This window comes from Macrosteles quadrilineatus, unplaced genomic scaffold (assembly GCF_028750875.1).
Source record: "Macrosteles quadrilineatus isolate MER2022 unplaced genomic scaffold, UCM_ALF_1.0 Scaffold_2__2_contigs__length_208266976, whole genome shotgun sequence".
Taxonomy (NCBI): domain Eukaryota; kingdom Metazoa; phylum Arthropoda; class Insecta; order Hemiptera; family Cicadellidae; genus Macrosteles; species Macrosteles quadrilineatus.
In genome coordinates this window covers 128,339,180-128,363,880 of record NW_026542595.1, presented here as the reverse complement: position 1 = coordinate 128,363,880, position 24,701 = coordinate 128,339,180, and the positions used below count along the sequence as shown (strand labels likewise).

Sequence of the window (24,701 nt, the reverse complement as noted above, 5' to 3'; positions counted from 1 at the left end):
CGGAAGGATTATGATGAATTAATGCTCAGCCATGGGTGTTTGATAATTATTTCAAATTTCCTGGTTCTATACAAATTTCCCTAGCAATTCACTGACTTTTTCCCGCTTATCAAAATTTATGTACAATTCCTGGTGTTTCATGTTGGCTGGACACCCTCATTATAGTATATCAGGACACATAATCTTAACTCCTTTACTTTTAGTTTTATATTTATTATTTGCTCATACATGTTTATTCATACAATGTAGTAACTTTCTTAATAAAACTAATGTTTTGCCAATGTAACAGACTACTACAATGTCTTAGTTTTTTTACCTCCTTTCAAAGGCTATTCAACTTTGTACTCTGTACCATGTTTTTTTTACAACAAACAATTTTACTAAAATGAATTCAACAATGCTTCATCAAAAACAAAACTTTTTAAACCTATGGTGTATGTGCACTATATTTATAACAAAAAATACCATTTATCGACTAAGACAATTTGGTAATTCTTTACAATGTAAATGTAATGCAAGTTGTATCTCAGGGTCCCATAGCATCGGAGATGATCAAGACTGCCATCAAGACCGGTCAGTGGGTCGTCCTACAGAACTGTCACTTGGCCGCCAGCTGGATGAAGTCTTTGGACCGAATCTGTGATGAGGTCATCGTTCCAGCTACGACTCACAAGTCCTTCCGTATCTGGCTCACCAGCTATCCATCAGATGTGTTCCCTATATCCATCCTACAAAATGGTGCTTGTATTTTGTTATTTTTTATTCTTATTTAAAGTTAAGGGTGTGTTTAATTTGATATCCAAAACATAGGAACGGTTAAATATTTTGGCAAAGTAAAGAAGAGCAACTATCAATATTTTTCTAAAATTTAACTATGTTTCTGATATACTGTCAAACACATATTACATCTGGGAATTTTTCCCAATTCATCGCCCTTTTTAGTAAAAAAAAAAAAAAAACATTATTAAATAATAGCTCAATGAGAAATGGTGAGGGTTCAGAATAATTTCTTTTCAGGACCCAGCTACCAAAAATTTGAAAACACTCCCTAATTTTTCGGTTTGACTGTGAATAATTTACTAGGTACGTTTTTTAAGTAAGGGCCGTTTTTAAATTTCTTCGTTCCAGCACTGTGATTGGCATTTTCGACATTTGCGCTGTGTATGTGCATCTATTGGTAAGACATAGCCGGAAATTCGAGAAAAATCGGCCGTGTTTACATCCGGTTTTGAGCATTCAAAATGGTGCCGCCAATTGAGACTGCCGCCGACTGTGAAGTGAGCGCTGTAATTAGATTTTTAAGAGCTAAAGGTGTGAAAGCTATTGAATATCATCGACAGATTAGTGAAGTGTATGGCAAGAACATTATGAGTGACGGAATGGTACGCAAGTAGGTAAGGGCATTTTAAGACGGCCCCACCAACGTTCATGATGAGCAACGCACTGGTTGTCATCATGGGTACGGGGCAGTAATGACGTTGCCCAGTGCGTTACTCATCATGAACGTTCGTGGTACCGTATTTCAATTCCCATATCCACTTGCATACAATTATGACACTCATAATGTTCTCGCCATACACTTCACTAATCTGTCGATGATTTTTAATGGCTTTCACACCTTAAGCTCTTAAAAATCTAATTACAGCGCGCACTTCACAGTCGGCGGCAGTCTCAATTGGCGGCACCATTTTGAATGCTTGAAACCAGATGTAAACACGGCCGATTTTTCTCGAATTTCCGGCTATGTCTTACCAATAGATGCACATACACAGCGCAAATGTCGAAAATGCCAATCGCAGTGCTGGAACGAAGAAATTTAAAAACGGCCTTTACTTAAAAAACATACCTAGTATACCAAAGAGGGAAAGTCTAAACCTTAGAGTTGAAATTTTGAAATTCACACCTGTTTGAGGATAATTGTTTTAGTGCAAATGAGCAAAAGGCAAATGGACCCATGATGGAATCTTTTTTTAATATCATCATGATTGCTGTTAACAAAATGCGTACTTGGCTTGCCAATTTTCAACATACGAGTAGTATTTAATTTTAAAAGAATAAATTTTCACTTTTCAGACAAGCTGTACCAGATAGAAACTATGAATTGAATACACTGTGTTCAATATTTGAGCTACTTACTTCTGCAGCTCAACAGATCCTTGATTTCACAACATCATGTCTCCAGCTGATCCTCGTTGCCGCTAGTTTTACAGTAATATAAAAGAGAGTTTGTTACAGTAATTTAAAATTAATGTAAATTACTCTTTTCTTGTTTTAATTCTTGTTCTTTCTTGTTTCATGAGTTATTTATTCTGTAGGAGTGAAGATGACCAACGAGCCCCCCAAGGGTCTAAGAGCTAACCTGCATCGCTCTTACACGACAGATCCCATCAGTGACCCGGAGTTCTTCGCCGGGTGCCCCAGCGCTGGACACTGGCGCCGACTGCTGTTCTCTCTCTGTTTCTTCCATGCTGTCGTACAAGAACGGCGCAAGTTTGGACCTCTCGGATGGAACATTCCGTATGAGTTCAACGAGTCTGATCTCAGAATAAGTGTTATGCAACTGCAGGTAGCTTCCTCAAGATTCAAGATTCAAAAAGTCTTTATTCACACAGTATAAATTTATATACATGAATAGTGTCTATTGTTACTTACTACCTAAATTAGCAATAAGAAACAGTTAAACTGTTATTTGAACTATTATTAACAGTAACAGTTTAATCGTTATAGGAAGCAATAACAATGATGTATAACATACACATAACTGACTATGAACTTAATTGTAAGCCAGCTAATATGAATCGACATAACAAAAAAGTATGGCATTGAGATGAAAATCAAGTGCATAGTTACCTCCCAAATCAGATAGATTGTAACACTCGTCCTCAAAACTTTGAGAGCAACTCACGATCTTCAGGGTAAAAATAATTTAGTTCAAAACATTTATACAACATTTAAGTTTATTCCAGGACAGTATTGTTGGAACCTTAAATGTAAAATGTTGATTTTGGCTCAATATTAACGGAGGAGAAGTGTTTTCCTCACAAATTTAAGCGTCAGCATCAGCTGTACTAATTATCATGTTTATACATACTACGTAATTGCATTAGGCTTACATGCATAGGGTAGTATACTAATTGATGATCATCCATAATGCTGTTTTATAAGGAGTAATGTTTGTCTGCAGATGTTCCTGAATGACTATGAAGAGGTGCCTTTTGATGCACTTAATTATCTGACAGGAGAGTGTAACTATGGAGGAAGAGTCACGGACGACAAAGACAGACGATTACTCAACTCTCTCCTCTCCATCTTCTACAACCAAAACGTCATCAATATTTCAAAGTATGAAGAAAATGTTTTAATTTAAAAGTCGTGACTTAGGTCAGTATTTGGTTTTTCGAAAACATTGGTCCATCCAAAAGTGCTGCTTGGTAAAAAAAAAAAACTCGCATTTTGCCTTTTCTTTCCTGTTCACCCACAATTCAGTCTTTTATTTAAATAACAAATAACATACTGTGTAAAGAACAAGTAACTATGAGTTTAGCTTGTGCGTTTCCTGGTGAAGCCTGGGAGTAGGTGGTTAGAGTGGCTCTGAACCGGTTTTGTAGGGGCTTCAACCCAACCCCCAGGCTTCACCAGGAAACGCACGAGCTCTACACTTAACTGGTTTACAAACTAGTTTTCTCAAAAGCTAGTGACTGTTAATTCACTAATAGAGTAATTTTTCCAGAGCATTTTTACTAGCAACTATTGACCAAGTTTGGCGACTACAATGGGCTAAGCTTGTAACTTGTAAAAACACACTGTGTACTTGACCCTTAGGTACTGTATTTTAACTACCATTTTGTATAGTAAATGAGATTTCCACCAATATTTGGTAGCTAAGCTTATCACAGTAGTTTCTTCATCACAACACCATATGAGATTCAAAAAGCTGGTTAGGCAAACTTGTGGATTTAGTCTTTTATTATTGCTAACAGTTAGTCTGTCACAAGACTAGATTTGCTACTGTGGAGCTTGATCGTGAACAACAGTTTTAATTTAATTGAATATTTACATGTAATATTAAAATGTATAAAGAAAATGGTATTTTAGGTACCACTTTTCACCAAGTGGTAAGTACCACATACCAGAAGAAGTGGACTATGACAGTTGTCTTCAATACATCCGTTTGCTCCCTTTGTATCCTTCTCCGGAAGTGTTTGGGCTGCACGACAACGCAGACATTACCAAGGATAACAAAGAATCTCAAGAGGTTTGTAAACTTTTCCTTTTTTTCAGTACCTAGAGTAAAATTTTCCCAAAATTTATAAGCTATCCGAATAGAAACAAAACAAGTCATCAGTTTGACCTGAACTTTTGTCTTTAAACATGTTTTGTTAGACAATACAAAGTTCTTACAAATTGATTACAGTTGCTCAGCAGTGTCTTGCTCACGCAGCCACAGATCACTGAGGGTGCAGGGGGTGGCGAGATTGACACTATGTTGGTAACACTGGCCAAAGACATTCTTGCTCGTCTGCCATCACCCTTCGATTCGGAGGAGGTCGAGAAGAAGTACCCAGTCATGTATTCACAATCTATGAACACTGTACTGAGACAGGTACCGTTGGACTTGAGACTTATATCTTTAAATTAACCTATTCAATAACCTTAATTACCTCCTAGTTTCTTTTGGATTTTTACTCTTCTTTAATTTTAGTACCGTGTATGATAAAATAATATTCCCTTCAAAATTGTTCAATATTGAATTCTTGGGAGAAATGTTTATTTCAATAGTGAATTAAAATTGTTATTTTCAGATTTTTTTCCATATAAAGTTTAGTAAAAATATGTGTTGAAAATAGATTATGTACTAGTTTTCAAATGTCTATTCATAATTTTTAAATGTTTTTTATACTAAATGGCAAGTTAACTAAGTAATTTAACCTTGCAAACCCATAAAGTAATAGGTAAATGTAAATTAAAAAACTAGTCTAATGAATTGAATTAAACATTCATCGTCTTCTTGGGATGTTTTTACTAAGTATAATTAGTGAGGAAATGCCGCTTCTGTACCAACCCCAAAATACAAGGGTCTATCTTTTTTGTGTTCCACTTATTTGTATTGCTCAGACAGTTCTGGAGTCTAAACCAAAAAAAGAAGAGGGCTTCCTTATTGTGACTTTCAGCTTCATCTAACACAGCCGGTTCTAGACCAGAAGAAGACAATTGTCTTCCATCCCTTGTCCCTTTTCATGTCTCTCATACAGTAGAATATATATTTGTGTCCTTCAAGACATTTTTCAAGGTCATTCCAATTTTAAGATTTTAAGAGAATTCTCTTAATTTTAAGAGAAAACAGCCTCTTCCATCTTGGACGGCTCTACTCTTTATTATCTAGTTCTAATCCGAGTTTATGATACAGTTTAAATATTCTTGTTATGAAATACGTATTTCTCTTTGTCATAAAGTTTTATCAACAGTTTGACCTCTTTCACTCCTTTTGGCATGTTCTGTTTTGTAGGATCTGCTAGACTGAAGAAGGCAATAACAATTTGGCATACACCACAAATGGGACAAAAATTGATTTGTTAAAATCTTCAAATTCAATGTTCCCTCTTCTGGGGGATTCTTGGGGGGTCAGTTTGAGCCGTGATTATCGCTTGAATGTTATTTGGGAGACAATGGAACAAAGAGTGCTCAATCAAAATTGTCCTGCAGTTGAGCTGAACACTGTATGTGAGCGACATAAGAAATGTTATGGTCTGCGATCTCCTATGTTCTCGTCCTGGTCACTGATCAAAGGACAAAAAGGTTGTTCTTCATTAGCAGTTAGCCTTTGGAGTAGTTATCATGCCTGAGATAGTGAATTGGAAATCTTCCTGAGAAAACCATAAACTAGGACAACCAGCCCAGATTGGATTGGAAGCTTTACTAACACTCGATGGACAGATAAATCACCAGTTATGTTACCCCATACATCAACGAATATAATATTGAGTATCAGGCCCGTTTTTGACCATGTCAGCGCCCTAGGCACAACTAATAGTAGCGCCCCTTTGCAATATATAAATTTTCAATTCCTACAGGGTGACCACCAACCGGGAAATCCGGGAACTAAGCGTGATTTTTTTTGAACCAGGAATTATGTGTTAATTTTCTATTTCTACCTGGAATTGTCAATTTACAACAGTGACGTTCCCGTGACCACGGGAGACGGGAGGCGATAATATGTCTCCACAAGGCCTCGAGGGATGATCAGAACTTTGCCGCGATCGCATGAGATGATAATAATATCTAAACGACCGCGGGATATGATCATGATTTTACCGCGATTGCGCAATACGATAATGAGATCCACAGAGCCGTGAAGGATAATCAGAATATTGCCGCGATCGCATGATACGATGATAATGTCTAAACGACCATGGGATATGATCATGATTTTACCGCGATCGCGCGAGACTATGACAATGACTAAATGACCGCGGAATATGATCATGGTCCACACAACCACGGTAAACAGTCAGAAATTTGCCACGATCGCGGAAGACGATAATGATGATATCCTCATAACTGCGGGATATTATTAACATTTTGCCGTCTTCACGGCATGATGTCTTCACGGCTGTGAGGGATTATCAGAATTTTATCGTGATCACGCAAGAAGATGATAATGTCCACACGACCCCGGGAAAAGATTACAATTTTGCCTCATTCGCGGTAGACGGTGATAATCTCATCACGACCGCGGGATGTGTTCATATATTGCCGCGATCAAGGAAGACGATAATTATGTCCACACATCCGCTGGAAATAGTCAGAACTTTGACGCGATCGCGGGAGACGGACGATGATGACGTATATACAACCGCGGTAAATAATTAACATCTTGCCGCAATTGTGGGAGACTGTTAAGGTGTCTTCACGGCCGCAAGGGATTATCAGTTTACCGCGATCGCATGCAAAAACGGCCACAATTTTTTTCTTTTTTCCAATTTTTTGGCGCCCCCCAAAAAAGCCAATTGCCTCGCACCCTAGGCACATGCCTACCTTGCCTATTCGGTAAATCGGCCCTGTTGAGTATCATTTTGCTGACCTAGGAACAGTAAATCTTAAGGCAAAAAATAACTCTAGAACAAAACATTCAACAACCTACTAACAGCTATTACAAATATTGAAATAAAATGAAGATTAACACAAATCTGGCCAGACCCGCAGATGAAACATAGGTTTATAAAAAAACCGATTCAGGATTAATAATATATTGTTGTTTCCAGGAGGCAATCCGGTTCAACCGGTTGTTGAGTGTGATAAAGAAGTCGCTGGAGAACGTGATAAAGGCAGTAAAGGGTGCAATAGTCATGTCTAAGGACCTAGAGGAGGTGTACACCAGCATGGTGGTGGGTCGGGTGCCAGCAGTGTGGGCCTCCAAGTCCTACCCCTCTCTCAAGCCTCTTGGCAGCTACATCAGTGACTTTCTCACCAGGTATGTACAACGTGATGTAGGCAGTGAAGGGTTCAATAGTCATGTCCAAGGACCTAGAGGAGGTGTACACCAGCATGGTAATGGGTTGGGTGCCACCAGTGTGGACCTCCGTTGGTTAAGAATTAATTCTTTTAATTTTTCCAAGTCCTACCCCTCTCTCAAGCCTCTTGGCAACTACATCAGTGACTTTCTCACCAGGTATGTGCAACGTGATGTAGGCAGTGAAGGGTGCAATAGTCATGTCCAAGGACCTAGAGGAGGTGTACACCAGCATGGTAATGGGTTGGGTGCCACCAGTGTGGACCTCCGTTGGTTAAGAATTAATTCTTTTAATTTTTCCAAGTCCTAACCCTCTCTCAAGCCTCTTGGCAGCTACATCAGTGACTTTCTCACCAGGTATGTACAACGTGATGTAGGCAGTGAAGGGTGCAATAGTCATGTCCAAGGACCTAGAGGAGGTGTACACCAGTATGGTGGTGGGTCGGGTGCCAGCAGTGTGGGCCTCCAAGTCCTACCCCTCTCTCAAGCCTCTTGGCAGCTACATCAGTGACTTTCTCACCAGGTATGTACAACGTGATGTAGGCAGTGAAGGGTGCAATAGTCATGTCCAAGGACCTAGAGGAGGTGTACACCAGTATGGTGATGGGTTGGGTGCCACCAGTGTGGACCTCCGTTGGTTAAGAATTAATTCTTTTAATTTTTCCAAGTCCTAACCCTCTCTCAAGCCTCTTGGCAGCTACATCAGTGACTTTCTCACCAGGTATGTACAACGTGATGTAGGCAGTGAAGGGTGCAATAGTCATGTCTAAGGACCTAGAGGAGGTGTACACCAGCATGGTGGTGGGTCGGGTGCCAGCAGTGTGGGCCTCCAAGTCCTACCCCTCTCTCAAGCCTCTTGGCAGCTACATCAGTGACTTTCTCACCAGGTATGTACAACGTGATGTAGGCAGTGAAGGGTGCAATAGTCATGTCTAAGGACCTAGAGGAGGTGTACACCAGCATGGTGGTGGGTCGGGTGCCAGCAGTGTGGGCCTCCAAGTCCTACCCCTCTCTCAAGCCTCTTGGCAGCTACATCAGTGACTTTCTCACCAGGTATGTACAACGTGATGTAGGCAGTGAAGGGTGCAATAGTCATGTCCAAGGACCTAGAGGAGGTGTACACCAGTATGGTGATGGGTTGGGTGCCACCAGTGTGGACCTCCGTTGGTTAAGAATTAATTCTTTTAATTTTTCCAAGTCCTAACCCTCTCTCAAGCCTCTTGGCAGCTACATCAGTGACTTTCTCACCAGGTATGTACAACGTGATGTAGGCAGTGAAGGGTGCAATAGTCATGTCCAAGGACCTAGAGGAGGTGTACACCAGCATGGTGGTGGGTCGGGTGCCAGCAGTGTGGGCCTCCAAGTCCTACCCCTCTCTCAAGCCTCTTGGCAGCTACATCAGTGACTTTCTCACCAGGTATGTACAACGTGATGTAGGCAGTGAAGGGTGCAATAGTCATGTCCAAGGACCTAGAGGAGGTGTACACCAGTATGGTGATGGGTTGGGTGCCACCAGTGTTGACCTCCGTTGGTTAAGAATTAATTCTTTTAATTTTTCCAAGTCCTAACCCTCTCTCAAGCCTCAATAGGTATGTAAAACGTAATGTATGCAGTGTAGGGAGTCATAGTGTTGTCCAAAGAGCCAAGACTTTAGTTTCAAACAACTACACAAAACCAAATAGTGCTTGCCTAGTTGTAATCAAAAGGTCGCCCGTTCAATTATGAAAAGGTCAGTAGCTTTTTGATGGTTTGTAACCAGGCCCAGCTGTCCTTGATTCCTGGGCTTTTAATAAAATCCAGGCTAAGAATCTGCTGCTTTTAGGAACAAAGCTACACAGATTATCTCAATCCAGCCTACGCTCTCGCTCATCTTGCTTACATATGAGGTCTGTTCAAAAAGTATCCAACTTTACTTACTATCTAGTAATCCGACAACCGCATTGAACTGCAGCCTAGCACTTAGGTCAAGGCAACTGTTAAGCACGTCACGTGACCTTAACATGGCGTCAGTTCTTTGTCGGCCGCCAAACGTTAAACTGTGTACGTAGTGCTTGTCGTTTTTTTGTGCTAAGGAGGATGACAGAAGGGGGGGAGCAGCGATACTGGATTAAATTTTGCCAAAATCTGGGTGATCCCTAGCTCAAAATGATTCTTAAGATTCAGCAAGCCTTTGGAGAAGACGCTATGGGTGCAACAAAGATAAATGAGTGGTACAACAGATTCAAAGATGGCCGCACTTTGGTGGACAGTGAACCTCGATCTGGGAGACCATCAACAAGTCGAAATGATGAAGTTAATGATCAAGTTAAGAGTATAAGTGAGGTGGATAAAAAGTGTTATTGTTGGTGAACTAGCTACGGAAGTTAGAATCAGTATTGGTTCAGATCATTCAATTTTAATTAAAGATTTGGTTATGTGCAGAGTTGTTGCAAAATTTGTCCTAAAGAACTTGACTGATGAACAGAAGGAATTGCGGCTTAAAGTTGCTCAAGACATGCTGAAATGCATTCACAATGCTACAACAGGCACCCTACTCACCGGATATGGCACTGTGTGACTTCTGTTCCCTCTACCTGTAAGAAACCGCTTAAAGGGGCCCGATTTCAGAGCAGAAATGAGATAATGCATGTGATAGCTCGTCTGAAGTGCATTAAGAAGGAAGATTTCCATGCTTATTTCCAAAAGTTACAGGAGCGCTCGAATAAGTGTGTGAAGTTGCAAGGAGACTATTTTGAATGAGATCAAATGTTAAAACAAATTCGTCAATATGCTTTTCGTGAACAACGCCGGATACTTTTTTAACAGACCTTGTATTCAGCTCAAAATACACACCTAGATGAAGTTTTTTCAAAAGCAATGATATGATAATAATATGGTGTGATATAATGCCAAATACAAGGTTTACATGTTGTTACTATTTTGTTTTGTGTAGCATGTAATTATTTTTAAATCATTATACAATTATGAAATTTGTCTGTCATCAGAATGCAGTTTCTCCAAAAGTGGATTGACTATGGGCCTCCAAAAGTGTTTTGGCTGTCAGGGTTCTTTTTTACACAGTCTTTTTTGACTGGAGTGCTGCAGAACTTTGCTCGCCGGGAGAAGATCCCCATCGACCAGATGTGCTTCCAGTTCACAGTCACTCACTATGAAACTGACGCTCCTAGAGAACCTGAATTTGGGGTTTATTGTAGGGTAATTATCCAAACCATACATGCTATTGTAAAGTAACTATCAAAACCATTTATGGCATTTTAGGTAAACTTATACAACCTTCAGTACTATTGTAGATTAATTCTATGCTATTGTAGTGTAACCATGCTAACTATTACCATCCATGAAATATTGACATGTAGGGTGGTCATCAAACCATTAATGCAATTTAGGGTAACAAACATCTGTAATCTAGCAGATTAGTTTTGTGCTATTGTAGAGTTACTAGCACATGTGGCATAACAAACTGAATCATATACTTATGCTACAGAATTTTCACTATGTTCTTTGTTTTAAGTTCATTGTTGGTGATGATGAGTTACCTAATATTGCTTAAAGGTTTATTGCGGACATTTTCCATTATTGTATATCACCACTGTGATGGAAAATGTCCGCAGTAAACCTTTAAAAAACCGTACACTTTTTATTGTCCAAAGCAAGTTTGTTTATGTAATATTAATTGACATAATTTTTGTATTACTTGATAGAAGATCATTTGTTGTATGGGAGTCAATTTAGTACCTACCTTCTTGTAGCTAATTTATCTGTAACAAGTATTTTTAGTTTAACAGCTAGATTTGTTCAGTAATCTATAAATGTACAATAATTGCTTTCATGCAGCAAAAATATAAAGAGGAGGAATTCGGAGTCATGGTGGAGGTAAGTCGACTTATGAAAAAAAAATTCTAACAATATTTCACTTGGCAAGTCTGCAATGTGCAGTTGCATGGTAAACTTCTCCTAGTGCTGACTGCACTATTTTATTTTACTCCTGCGTTTTTTAACAAAATCACTGAGAAAACTTGTCAAACTTTATACTTAGTGCAAATTTATTGTGTGAGTATAACCAAGAAAAATATCAGCATTTAAAGTTGATATAAAAATATAAATAAACAATAAATCACAAGTCTTACAAATCATTTTGCTGATTTAGTTAAACTAATAAGGCAATTTTTATTTTCTGGTTAATCTTTTACATGTTGTTAAATATTAAATGCAGATTAGGTTGATTAGCCATGATTAGTATTATGGTTTTTTACTTACTTCCTAAATTGTTTAGTAATATATTAAGTTAATAAGTTATAACACCTAAAAGCAGCAGATTGTTTTATGCAGTGGATTACTACACATTAAATAACTTAAATGTCTACTTATAAAATGCTATTTTCCCTTCCTGATTGACCCCTAATTTATGTTAAAGGGGCTGTTCATCGAGGGTGCACGATGGAATCGTAATACTAAACTAATCGATGAATCTTACAACAAAATTCTGTATGACACGCTGCCTATTATATGGTTCAAGCCGGGCGAAAAGGTAATGTAGCTCTTAATTTATGTCCTAGAAACATAAGTAGCATTTCTTGATAGTAAATGTGTTTAATGCATAGACCTTACATACATAAAATGCCATACAGCTTAGGCATATTTTAAGATAAGTAGGAATTAGTGGAATCATTTTTTAAGTGCGAGTCAGATGCTTAGACATATTCTTAGTACAAACGATTTTCTAATTTGAGACAGATTTTACGAATCAAATCTAATGTGAGGATGTTTTTTTTTTTTACATTTCATTGTGATGAAAACTTGCCAGATTTCCAGTATTGCCACACCTTTGCAGATCTCAACAGATTTTTATGTTGTAGGCCAAGTTAGTGGAGGAGCCCACTTACAACTGCCCCATATACAAGACGAGTGCAAGGCGAGGTATACTGTCTACCACCGGACACTCTACCAACTTTGTCATGTACATCCGTCTACCGTCCAACAAGTCTGAGAACCACTGGATCAACCGAGGAGTTGCGTCTCTGTGCCAGTTGGACGACTAACAACCAAATTCTAATTACATCTAGTCTAGCATATACTTTTATACTATTTGTACATTTATAAAAAAATGTTATTAATTTGACAACCTACTTAAATCTGACATGTCTTTTCTTGATCCAACCTATACTTATGAGAGAAATTAGTGATGCTAAAATTACTAGAACATCATGTTTACGGTTATGCGGGCTGTGAGACTGCCTTTGCGACATGAGTAGATTTTGCTTATTTCTGTAACCTAATAATTTTGATAGATTCGTAATTTTAACTTAACGATTTGAATTTGGACTTTGGTATAGTTAAAATTAGCAAACAAGTGTAAGAAAAAGGTAGAAGAATGTTTTGCAGTACCTGGTGTTTAGGATGGCTACTAGGCCTATCGCTGAGACTGCCACACGAAAATACATGACTTATAAAGCCGCCATACTAAGTGCAGCGACCGCAAGAATCCTTATAGAATTGACTAGGCCTATTATACAGGGTGTCCCGGAACTCTATACCAATATTTTAGGGCATTGCTCCTGGGTAAGAAACATACCTAAATATCATATTTAAATTGTCCGGAAGTCCTTAGTTACTCACACAGCCGCCATTTTGTTTTTTTTAGTTATTAATTTTTTTCTAAAGAATGGTTAAACATACGAAATGGAAACTTTGCATGAACATTTATGACAACTAGACAAAGCCACAAAAAAATTATGACGATTTTTCATATTCATAAAACAAAATGGCGGCCATTTAAAATTTTGTTTCTTAAATAACTCAAAAACCGTTGATTTTATAAAATTTAAAATGGCCGCTATTTTGTTTTATGAATTTGAAAAATCGTCATAATTTTTTTGTAGCTTAGTCTGGTTGTCATAAATGTTCATGCAAAGTTTCCATTTCGTATGTTTAACCATTCTTTAGAAAAAAATTAATAACTGAAAAAAACAAAATGGCGGCTGTGTGAGTAACTAAGGACTTCCGGACAATTTAAATATGATATTAAGGTATGTTTCTTACCCAGGAGCAACATCCTAAAATATTGGTAGGGAGTTCCGGGACACCCTGTATAATATACAGGTGCGGCAAAAGTCAGGGTACCAAAAGTGCAGCTAAACTACGGTTAGTATTAAAAATTACTATATAACAGTATTATTGTAAGTACCTATTAGAGAAGCTGCTCAAAGTGACCACCACCATTGTCTATACACATGTAGCACCATTTCAACACTGATTTGCAGATTCTTTTACATAGTTGTGGTGTGAATATAACATCAAAATGTTCCATTATCAATTCTTTTAAATGTTCTAAACTTTGAGGTTTCTCCGAAAACACGTTTAGGAGGTTTTGTTCCAAGAAACTGTAGTTCATATGCTGCAATAACATCCATATAATCACGATCATATTTTCACAAATTTTTCAAAAGAAATACTTGTTGGTCTTAAGATAGTTTGCGATTCATAATTATAAACACTGATGTATGTGTTAATAGAACAAACACTACACTCACCAACTTCACTTCACAGTCACAGGTGGTATACTGCCAAAACAAACAATCCTCGATAAAGAATAAACGAAGGCAAAATAAAACATGACTTGACGTTAGATTAGAGATAGATAAGAGATAAAAATAGCGTGAGATATAAACAATGTCGCTTACCGGTCTGCAGCGGTACGCTGACTTTTGCCGCACCCGGTATAATCAAAAGAAATTGTTAGAGATTGAGACATCAGAGAAAATTCAAACAGAAGATAAAAACCAGTTCATATAGGTGGATTTTCCTTTATTTTACAAGTGTACATTTTCAATCACTTTACAAATAATATACATCCAGTTATTTATAAAATACAATATCTGCAACGTAAAAAGCAACTGTTAATAATTTTCAATCGTTTAAGTAGCACTGTTAGTCGTAGTTATATTTAAACAATAGAAATTGGATATTAAGTTTTTTACAAGAAGAGTGATACATTAATCCACTCTTTTAATATTCATAGTATTTAATTTTTTTTTATAGTTGAAAATATGTTATTGTATCTAAAAAAATATATTAAAAAATGGAATAACTAGACATACATTTTTAAATATCAAAACAATGCATATTAACAAAGAGAGGAATGTATTTAAAAAGTTTTACTTTCAAATTTGTATATTGTTGCATTTATTGTGCCACTCCTGCCCGGTGACTAAGTGGGTAGCTGAGCAGGAGTCTCAGGCATTAGAGGGGGCGGAGAGGCATGGAAGTAGGACAGCATGAAGCCAGCAGCCAATAACACATGACAGCCAAGAATGACTACCAGAAGCACCATACTGCGCTGACTGATAGCAGGCCATATAGCAGTCACTAGCACATAGCCTGCACAACAACACAACTTGTATGACTGAAAGTTACAACAATGAAGGTGCACATATTTATGAAAAAGGGTTGATGATGTTTTGTAGTCACAGATATGCATTTCACAACAAGGGTATGATCATCAGAAGGGTATACACTAAATATGAAGAACTAAATGTTGCTGTGTGTAGGTATTTGTGAAACTATTGCTTTTTCACACAATAGCACAATGGAGACGGGCACGTGACGAGTGTGTGGTCATGTTGTTGCCGGTTTTATAATACATTGAGAGAGCTGAGAGCTGGTTTCTATTTCATATATTGTTTTAAAACTGACAGATTTGGACCATCATTATTCAGATGATTCACTGCGGTGTTCTTGTTAGTATTTTAATATAAATCATTCAAACTAGTGATGGACGTAAATCTCCCACAACTCAACAGGTGCTTGTCATAATGCCACAAAGCCATATTGTGAACAAACATTCACCATACCTGCCAGAGATGTGACGTTCAATTCTAGGGGGGGGGGGGGGGGATAAACTAGTATTCACAAAGTCAGGCTAGGCATACACCTAGAACCAGCCACACTCAAATTTCTTCCCCGGAGTGCTCAGAAGGAGCCAAGAAAAATTCAGGGGTCGATACAAAGTTGTTCTTATCATAGGTTTTGACAAATCAATTTATTCCATTTAATCGAAGGCTCAGAGCTCTAGAAGCGCTCAGGAAATTCTGCAGATGCTCAGTTGGAGCTTTATCATCCGTGCCTTCTTTAGAGTGTTTTGAAATAGGTTGCCTAACTTTTTGACTGACTCTGTAGGACAGACGAGTATTCTATCTCGGCCAATTTGATAAAGCTACTCGTGTTAAATTTTAAACTTTGTAACTAAAGGGTCTTGTAAAATAAATTAATGTGTGGCGATTGAAGTATCAAATATAATATAAAAATCCCTACAGAGTCGTCGGGGCCTGACTAATTTATATTTAATCGGAGAGTTTTGCGTAATACAGTTAAAATAAAGTCAAACTATTATTTTGTAATTAATTGTTAAAATCTGAAAACTTCCATAACATTTAGTTTTTAATATTTATCGTTCATCTGAAGATTGGAACACAAAATGTGCATCAGTGACTAGAAGCAAAAATACTTAAAATAAATAATGTACCAAAAACTGACCTGAATTGAATCGAATTTTGTTATTTCTTTAACCTTTTGAGTGCCATGCAACGATATATCGTTTTGCACAACACATCTGAAAAATACATCACAACGATATATCGTCGTCGGTAGTCTTACAGAAAAATACATTGCAACGATATATCGGCCCGGCGCAACTTTCGATCATGTGAGTTTTAATGGGCATATCGGTTGACTTGGTTGGTATTATAAAACAACGATAATTTAAATCGATTTCTCATACAATCGAGGTACAATATATCATACCATGGCACTTTTAGGATGAAAATTTATACTTTTACCGATTTTTATTCTTGCGCACTACGCTTCGCCCCCACGGAAATCCTGGCACTTTTCAGACATACCTCGTAAAAAAACTCTGGCACTTTTTGGAAAGTACCAAAATAAATTTCTGGCACCCAAAGGGTTAATTGAAAAATTCTTTCTCACTGCTATATTATTTACTTTGAATCTATTTTACTTATTACTAATTGATTTCAAAACAATTCAGGCTAGAAATTATTTAAACTATTTTTAAGGGTTAACCCTTTCCCCTTGATAGATAACTTAAGAGCATTCAATAACATTTTAATGACTGGGATTAAAGTTAGCTGGTCAAGAACTACATAAAGGGGACTAAGAGTCATCAAATAACTGATGTTGATTTGAGGGGACTACCTCACTGTCAGCTTAGTCACACTCTTCATTCGCTTTCGCTAGCGATCAAACTGTTAAACACTTTACCGACAGGTGTCCGCGCCCTAGAGCCGAAACCATTCAAATGTGTATTTCGCCAGAGCTTACTCAGCAGGCCTTCTCTAAAGTCACAGTCACATCTGTCAGTTAAGATGAAACTACATAAGTTTTATAGTGATTTTTAAAGTTTATTAGTGTAGTTTAACGTACAACAATCCAACTTTTGATGATCAAGGATGAAGAAATCAAGTAGGCCTAAGTACTAGGCTAGGTACTGATTTTACATTCGTTGTAAACTCTGATGTTTTCAGACAATAATTTCACCCTGTGGCCCTAAATAGGTTTGGTTGGTTTATGCCATGGTGTTAGAAACATTTTATATGCTATACTGTAGGGTATCATATTTTACTATTTAGAATCTACTTTTTATAAGGCTGACAGTTTGGTTCATAACTCTAATTAGCTTTAAGGTGTGTTGATATAGGTTTCTTTAAAGTAGAATAGGCTAATGCAAAGATGTATTTTACCTGACATAGTTGCTCCTACTATGAGCAAAAGCCATTGTAGCCAACCAACTTGGATGACCCAAAGTACAGAGACAGGAACGTAAATGGCCAGTGAATAGCCATAAACACAAAGCAGCTCTAACAACGTAATGGCCCCCTGTAAAAAAAACAGCATTCAACTAAGTTATGTACGGATGGCAAAATGAATTTGACTAAAGTAGGTACCTAGTTAACAAATAACTGACTGATTCATTACCCGTTCATATGTGTGTACAGGTTTGCATATAAAATAAACAGGGCACAAGTTAAAGTTTTATTCGGCCCTGAAATAAAAGTAATAGGATATTGAATCCATACTGGGTAATTCTGAGCAATTACTTGGTCAACAACAATTTTTTCCATATTTTACTACGGTCATCAGGAGGTTCTCAGAAAGCAAGAAACATATATTTCAAGCCCCGCAAGGTTAAGTTAGGTTAGGTTAGGTTAGGTTAAGTTAGGTTATAATTATAAACCTAACTATTGATTTCAAAACAATTCAGGCTAGAAATTATTTAAACTATTTTTAAGGGTTAACCCTTTCCCCTTGATAGATAACTTAAGAGCATTCAATAACATTTTAATGACAGTTTGGTATCAAACCTAGTAGTATCAAACCTAACGTAACGTAACGGTACTGTTAAAATTGGCCTTAGAGATGTATTTGAGACTAAAAAAACATAATAAGTTAGGTTAGGTTAGGTTAGGTTAGGTTAAGTTAGGTTATTAATTACCTCAGTAATTGCCAGGTTCAACGTCGTCATCCGAGTCAGCGGCAACTGGATCAACATTCTGTTGCGCCGATTCCCCGTTGTAAACTTCACCGATAGCCCGAAACAAATGGCGTCACATAGAAAAGGATTGTCGGAGGAACCACTAGCCATAGCCATAACGGTACTGTCACAACTGGCCTTCCGCGCGTCTCCCGCAAGCCACTGTTATCGCTTGGACTTTGAACCTTCTTATCGCTCGGCAACCTGTATGATGGCCTTGCGGGGCTTGAATTATATGTTTCTTGCTTTCTGAGAACCTCCTGATGACCGTAGTAAAATATGAAAAAAATTGGGGTTGACCAAGTAATTGCTCAGAATTACCCCATACGGTAGGTTTATGTATATGGTACCTACTATAACATATATGTATAATAGGTAGCCTATAATATTTGTATGAAAAGTTTGATTATGGAACCAACCACAATTTGTCATTGGCCTATTATATTACTGTACCTACTCGAATTAACTCTAAAACCCCAACGTAACTAGATCAGTCTTTACCGAGCTTACAACTATTAGTCCGGGAGCATAATTCAATTTTAAAGGCAAGGCTCTCTTCCCGATTATATATCCTTTTAATTGAATGAGACAATTAATCGTTTGATGACACTGTGAACAAGCTTGTAAGTTTTGATATTAGTCAAGCTAACCAACCTACGGACCATCCTATTTGTTACATCCTAAATGTCTATCTTTACTTATTGATTATTTATTTTATAACTATCACCAGCTGGTTATAATGTTTACTTCTTCACTTTGTTTTTAATTTGTGTTGAATAAAGTTGGTTAAAATTGTACTTTTACAAATACATTTATTATTAGTTCTAATTACATACAGAACAATTTGGCGACGATGGAGGTGAGTACAAGTAATTCAAATACATCTCAAAACATTCAAATGATTAACTCAGCATTGATTGGACCCTTTAATGAAAGATATGAAACATGGGAAATGTATATGGAAAGACTAGAGATATCATTCATTTATAACAACATTTCGGAAGACAAAAAGAAAATTACGTTACTTCACTGTATTGGATCAGACACTTACAGTAAACTTAGGGATATATTGCATCCTGTATCACCTATAACTAAATCCTATGCTGAATTAGTTCAAACTCTTAATTCACATTTTACACCAAAACCAAATGAAGTATCAGAGACATTCAAATTTCATTGTAGACACCAATATGAAGGAGAAAACGTTTCTGAATTTTCATTGGATCTTAGAAAGTTGTCTAGATATTGTAATTTTGGCACATTTCTGTCAAAAGCCCTGAGAAACCAATTCATACTCGGGCTAAGGGATGAAAAAATACAGGCAAGGTTAATTACTCTAAGTGACAGTGATTTGAGTTTTGAAAAAGCTGTAGACATGGCTCAAGTAATTGAAAAGGCTCAAAACGATTCAATAACAATCCAATCAAAATTCAATCATGAAAACAATGAATTGCCGGTTAACTTAAATGTTGTACAACAGAAAAGTTTTCAAAAACATAAAAACAGTACCAATCTTAAACAATGTTACCGTTGTGGAGAGTTACATGAATACATATATCTGAATGCAAACACAAAAATACAGCATGTAACTTCTGTAAAAAAATAGGGCATCTAGCAAAGATTTGTTTTAGGAATCCTAATGCACCTATCAAATTGCAAAGACAAAATAAGACTACATTTAACACTACTTCAAGAAATGTAAAACAAATAACAGACTCATTGGAAGATCAAAGTGAAATAATTCTACAACAAAATATGAACAATTCTGTTAGATCCCTCTATAAGGAAACTAATGTTATTGACATTTGTTCTATGAATACATCAGAAGATAAATTTAGGAAAATAATGTTAAACATAAAAATAAATGGGAAAACTATTCCGTTTGAACTAGATACAGGAGCAGGGGTATCTTTGATGTCAAAAAGTAACTTTTCCAAGTTTTTTCCAAAACACAGACCTTTAATGAATCCAGACATAATATTAAGAGATTTCAACAAAAATGAATTTGTTCCATTGGGTAAAACCATTGTTCAGGTTGGTTACGGTAACCAAACCAAATATCTTCCATTGTATATAGTCGATGGTAATAGAGATACGATATTTGGTAGGGAATGGCTGAGATCGATTAAAATAAATTGGTCAGACATAAATAACGTTCACGGAGCTGACTTGAATAGAGTTAAACACTCAAATCCCAAAGTACACGATATTTTAATGGAATTTAAATCCATATTTGAACCAAGAGTTGGAAGTTTCAAAGGGGGAGAAGCACTTCTTAACTTAAAGCCTGACACTACACCAGTTTTTAAAAAAGCTAGACCACTACCTTATGCTTTGTTACCAAAAGTTAGTGCAGAAATCGACAGACTAGAAAAAGAAGGTATAATTACAAAGGTGAATCAGAGTTCTTGGGCTACTCCAGTTGTACCGATTATGAAGGCAAATGGGAATATCAGACTGTGTGGAGACTACAAAGTAACCCTCAATCCCCATTTGGTAATACCAGAACACAACATGCCCCGCATTGATGATATTTTGGCCAGAATGGGTAATTCGACTAAATTTACAAAGATTGATATATCCGAAGCTTACCTACACATGCCAGTGAAAGAAGAATACAGAGAATTGCTCACAATCAATACACACAAAGGTCTATATCGAGTAAATCGTCTACCATTCGGAATTGCAAGTGCACCTGCTATTTGGCAATCAGCAATGGAAAATATTCTACAAGGTATTGATGGTGTTGATGTTTTCTTTGACGATGTCAAAATAACAGCCCACAGTGAGGAAGAACATTTGAAAAGACTCCGTGCTGTATTAAATCGGTTCAAAGACAACGATTTACACATTAATGTTTCTAAATCTCAATTCCTTGTACCAGAGATTGACTTTCTTGGTTACCATGTCTCGTCAAAGGGAATAAGTAAAAGTAAACATATTACTGAAGCAATAAGAAACCTGAAGAGACCAAGTAATGTGAAAGAAGTTAGACAAATCCTTGGGTTGATAAGTTACTATCGAAAGTTTATTCCAAACTTAAGTGAAAAGATGCAAGCTATTATTAATCTCACAAGAGCTAATGTACCTTTTAATTGGACTGAAGAATGTGAACGAGATTTTCAATTGGTGAAGGAGGAAATGATGTCAGAGAATATACTATGCCATTTTGACCCACACTTACCACTCATTCTAGCAACAGATGCTAGTCAATCTGGAATTTCGGCAATTCTTTCTCATGTGTTTCCGGATGGAAACGAAAGACCTGTTGCATTTGCTTCCAAAACACTATCACAAACACAAAAACAGTACAGTGTCATACAAAAAGAAGCCCTGGCAATTTATTTTGGAGTTAAACACTTTTACCAATACCTTTATGGACGTCATTTCACCCTAGTTACAGACCACAAACCCCTGGTATCAATATTTGGACCGAAAAATGGAATACCACTTATGGCCGCAACAAGACTACAACATTATGCTATATTCCTTCAGGCATTTTCATTTGACATAAAGTATAAATCAACCAAAGATAATGTTAATGCTGATGCACTTTCAAGACTACCTAAAAATGTTGAAGAAGCTGCTGTTATTGACTCAGCCGATGTTCATGAAATAGAACAAATCTATACTTTACCTGTCACAGCTGAAGAAATAGCAAAAAATACACAATCTGATCCAGATCTTAGAGATATTTATCAATCACTAATCAGAGGGGAGCCAATACATCACCCGATGTCTTCTAACGAACAAGAATGGTCAATTCAGCTTGGATGCTTATTAAAAGGGAATCGTGTGGTGATTCCCAAACAACTTCGTCCAAGAATTTTGAAAGAACTTCATGAGGCTCATGTGGGTATAGTTTGCATGAAGGGACTAGCTCGTTCGTATGTTTGGTGGCCTAAAATTGATGCAGACATTGAGAATATGACCTTAAATTGTTTGGGATGTCAACGAGTACAACATGAAGCACCCAAAGCACCAGTTCACCACTGGGAATATCCTTCAAGGCCTATGCAAAGAGTTCATGTTGATTTTGCAGGACCATTTTATGGCCATTATTTTCTCCTAATTGTGGATGCCTACAGTAAATGGCCAGAGATTGTAACACTTACAACTATAAATTCACATAAAACCATTGAGGCTTTGCGGAAATTCTTTTGCTCTTTTGGAATCCCTGACATATTAGTGTCAGACAACGGAAGGCAATTTGTTTCGTTAGAGTTTGAAAAATTTCTTCAATCTAACGGAATTAGACACAAGAGATCAGCACCTTACCATCCTGCAACTAATGGCCAAGTAGAACGCTATGTACAAGACTTGAAAGATACTATCAGAGCCATGCACTTTGAGGAAGGCTCAATTGAGTTGAAATTACAGAGATATTTAATGGCCTATCGAAGAGCTCCACATAGTACTACAGGACAGTCTCCTTCACATCTCTTTATTGGACGTCAAATTCGATCAAGACTTGACTTATTGTATCCTGATTTGTCACAAAAAATGGACCAAAATTTTGACTCAAAATCATATTCTGACAGGCAAAAATCATTTAAAGCTCAAGACCCTGTTGCTTACCGCCTATATGGGACCTGCAACAAATGGGGCTTTGGAAAGATCAATAGAAAAGAAGGACCAAGAAATTATGAAATATCCACAAGCAGTGGCACAATCAGACGTCATCAAGACCAAATTAGACGTTCAGGGCGAAACTTGTGTGAGTTTTCATTAAGGAATGAGCAAAATCAAGTATTCATACCAACAAATTTTGGAGGAGTCCATTTTGGAGGAGTCAGAGAGGAACCAACCGAAAACCACGCAACAAATGATCACAACATACCAACCGAAAACCACATAACAAATGATCACAACATACCAGATGTTCCAGAGGCCAACGATCACAACATATCAGATGTTCCAGAGGCCAACGATCACAACATATCAGATGTTCCAGTGGCACCAACTCCCGCTATTACAGTGAGACGTTCAAAAAGGACACATAACCCCGTGGATAGACTCAATTTATGAAGCTCACTTAAGAAGGGGAAGTGTTACATCCTAAATGTCTATCTTTACTTATTGATTATTTATTTTATAACTATCACCAGCTGGTTATAATGTTTACTTCTTCACTTTGTTTTTAATTTGTGTTGAATAAAGTTGGTTAAAATTGTACTTTTACAAATACATTTATTATTAGTTCTAATTACATACAGAACACTATTGATCAATTATTAAATCTGGTCAGCTTTAAGGCATGAAAGTAGTGAATGATTTTAGGTTGATAAGGATATGATTTTAGTGTAATACACTAACTCACCTCGTGAAGTGCACCTTGATATTTCAAAAATCCCCATAAACAAGATGGTAGTAGCCATGCATAGGCAAATATAGCTGTTCCTGCCAATGTGACGGCGTGAAAGTTGTATTTCCAGTGGTAGTGCATACTTGCAGCTGTCTGAAGGTAGTTAGCTAAATTACCGCTGATAGCAATTGTAAATACTAGAGTTACACATATCCAAAATGGTCCATACAAATCTGGTTTAGATTGAATGTGCTGTTGAAGGAAATTAACCCCTGGCTTTGGCACCATAGCCCACAGTATCCTTTCAACAACCTGGTCTGTATTTACATCAAAAAGTTGCTGATAATACTCAAGGCTCCAAATAGAGTAGGATGGTTTTTCGGAGGTTTCATTGTAAATCGGTGTACTAGATGCACCTGTGGATGCTCCTGGTGTTTGGGGAGTCTGGTTGAAAGTAAGAGTATGAGAATTGTGAACTTCTAATTTTGCTGCGCCGCCAAGATCATTAGAGGTAAACTCTTGAAAATGTAACTGAGTAGAAAATGAAGCTGGAGGGGAATCAATTTCAATCAGTTTATCTCCCCTATTAGGTGCAGCCATATTTTTAGCTAACTTAGGCCTACAGTACTTGACAGATCAAGAAGATGAGTATCACATCAAAATGATTCAATGCCGACTAACCACTCACTTTTCTAGAAAATTGGATAGCCTATATTCCAATTAAATATAGCCTATTTAACCTTCACCTCAAAGTAGAAAATTAAACCCTAAACAATATTATAGATTATAAATCAATGAAGAATAACAGACGACAACTGAACTGATTCTTGACAGAAGGCAGACTACTCGTCACTCGACTACTGAACTGACATGACGATGGCAGTACACAACAACGATCAGGGAACCAACCTAACCATCCCTCTAAATACGTTTCGTTATTTCCTACCAGCCATGTATTTTTTATACCAAAGTTCCTATCTGAAATAATTTTTCTAGACTTCTGCCAAACAATATAATTTATGAATATATTAAAAGGTTGGGGAGCGAGCTATTTTACTGGTTAAGCACGGGGCTTTAGTCCCCAAGGTCTAGGGCTCAAAGCCGAAAGCCCTTCAGTCAATCACCATTGGTTTTTGGGTGAGTCATAATGCACGGCCCCAGAAAAGGTGGCCGTGCTTAATGTCGTGATCATCTTAAGCCTAACCTAAAGTAATAAGTAAAACGATTTCAGGTGCAAGTATAGGGTCTTAGTTTAAGTAAGTAAGTCATAAGAGAATGTGTGAAGACATTCAACAAAAACTAAAACTATAACAAAATAAATGACAAATTTATTGTTGAAT

The 24,701-nt window shown here is 37.2% G+C and overlaps 2 protein-coding genes across 2 annotated transcripts in view; one reads left to right on the top strand and one right to left on the bottom strand.

Moving 5' to 3' along the window:
* Nucleotides 1-12,647, top strand: part of LOC128986263 (dynein axonemal heavy chain 3-like) — a 62,499-nt gene extending 49,852 nt beyond the window's left edge. Inside the window, exons 48-56 of the mRNA XM_054406528.1 lie at nucleotides 531-738; nucleotides 2,316-2,566; nucleotides 3,185-3,342; nucleotides 4,096-4,255; nucleotides 4,415-4,603; nucleotides 7,263-7,471; nucleotides 10,495-10,705; nucleotides 11,925-12,038; nucleotides 12,367-12,647. Of these exons, the coding sequence (XP_054262503.1) occupies nucleotides 531-738; nucleotides 2,316-2,566; nucleotides 3,185-3,342; nucleotides 4,096-4,255; nucleotides 4,415-4,603; nucleotides 7,263-7,471; nucleotides 10,495-10,705; nucleotides 11,925-12,038; nucleotides 12,367-12,549 (1,683 nt within the window). The 3' untranslated portion in view covers nucleotides 12,550-12,647. The remainder of the gene's footprint in view (nucleotides 1-530; nucleotides 739-2,315; nucleotides 2,567-3,184; nucleotides 3,343-4,095; nucleotides 4,256-4,414; nucleotides 4,604-7,262; nucleotides 7,472-10,494; nucleotides 10,706-11,924; nucleotides 12,039-12,366) is intronic.
* Nucleotides 12,648-14,297: 1,650 nt separating this feature from the next.
* LOC128986788 (protein YIPF1-like) lies at nucleotides 14,298-24,221 on the bottom strand. The gene is made up of 3 exons (XM_054407310.1): nucleotides 23,377-24,221; nucleotides 17,266-17,401; nucleotides 14,298-14,887 (listed from the first exon to the last, which is right to left on the bottom strand). Exons 1-3 carry the CDS (start codon nucleotides 23,959-23,961, stop codon nucleotides 14,718-14,720), a joined length of 891 nt encoding a protein of 296 aa, XP_054263285.1. The 5' UTR covers nucleotides 23,962-24,221; the 3' UTR covers nucleotides 14,298-14,717.
* Between the last annotated feature and the right edge of the window lie 480 nt (nucleotides 24,222-24,701).

What these genes read in the sequence shown, in the direction of transcription:
- LOC128986788 (XM_054407310.1), bottom strand. Translation starts at nt 23,961, where the DNA reads ATGGCTGCACCTAATAGGGGAGATAAACTGATTGAAATTGATTCCCCT. An exon ending in ATCAAGGTGCACTTCACGAG is followed by an intron (nt 17,402 to 23,376) that starts GTGAGTTAGTGT and finishes TTTTTTTTACAG; the next exon opens with GGGGCCATTACGTTGTTAGA. An exon ending in AGTAGGAGCAACTATGTCAG is followed by an intron (nt 14,888 to 17,265) that starts GTAAAATACATC and finishes GTTGTTGTGCAG; the next exon opens with GCTATGTGCTAGTGACTGCT.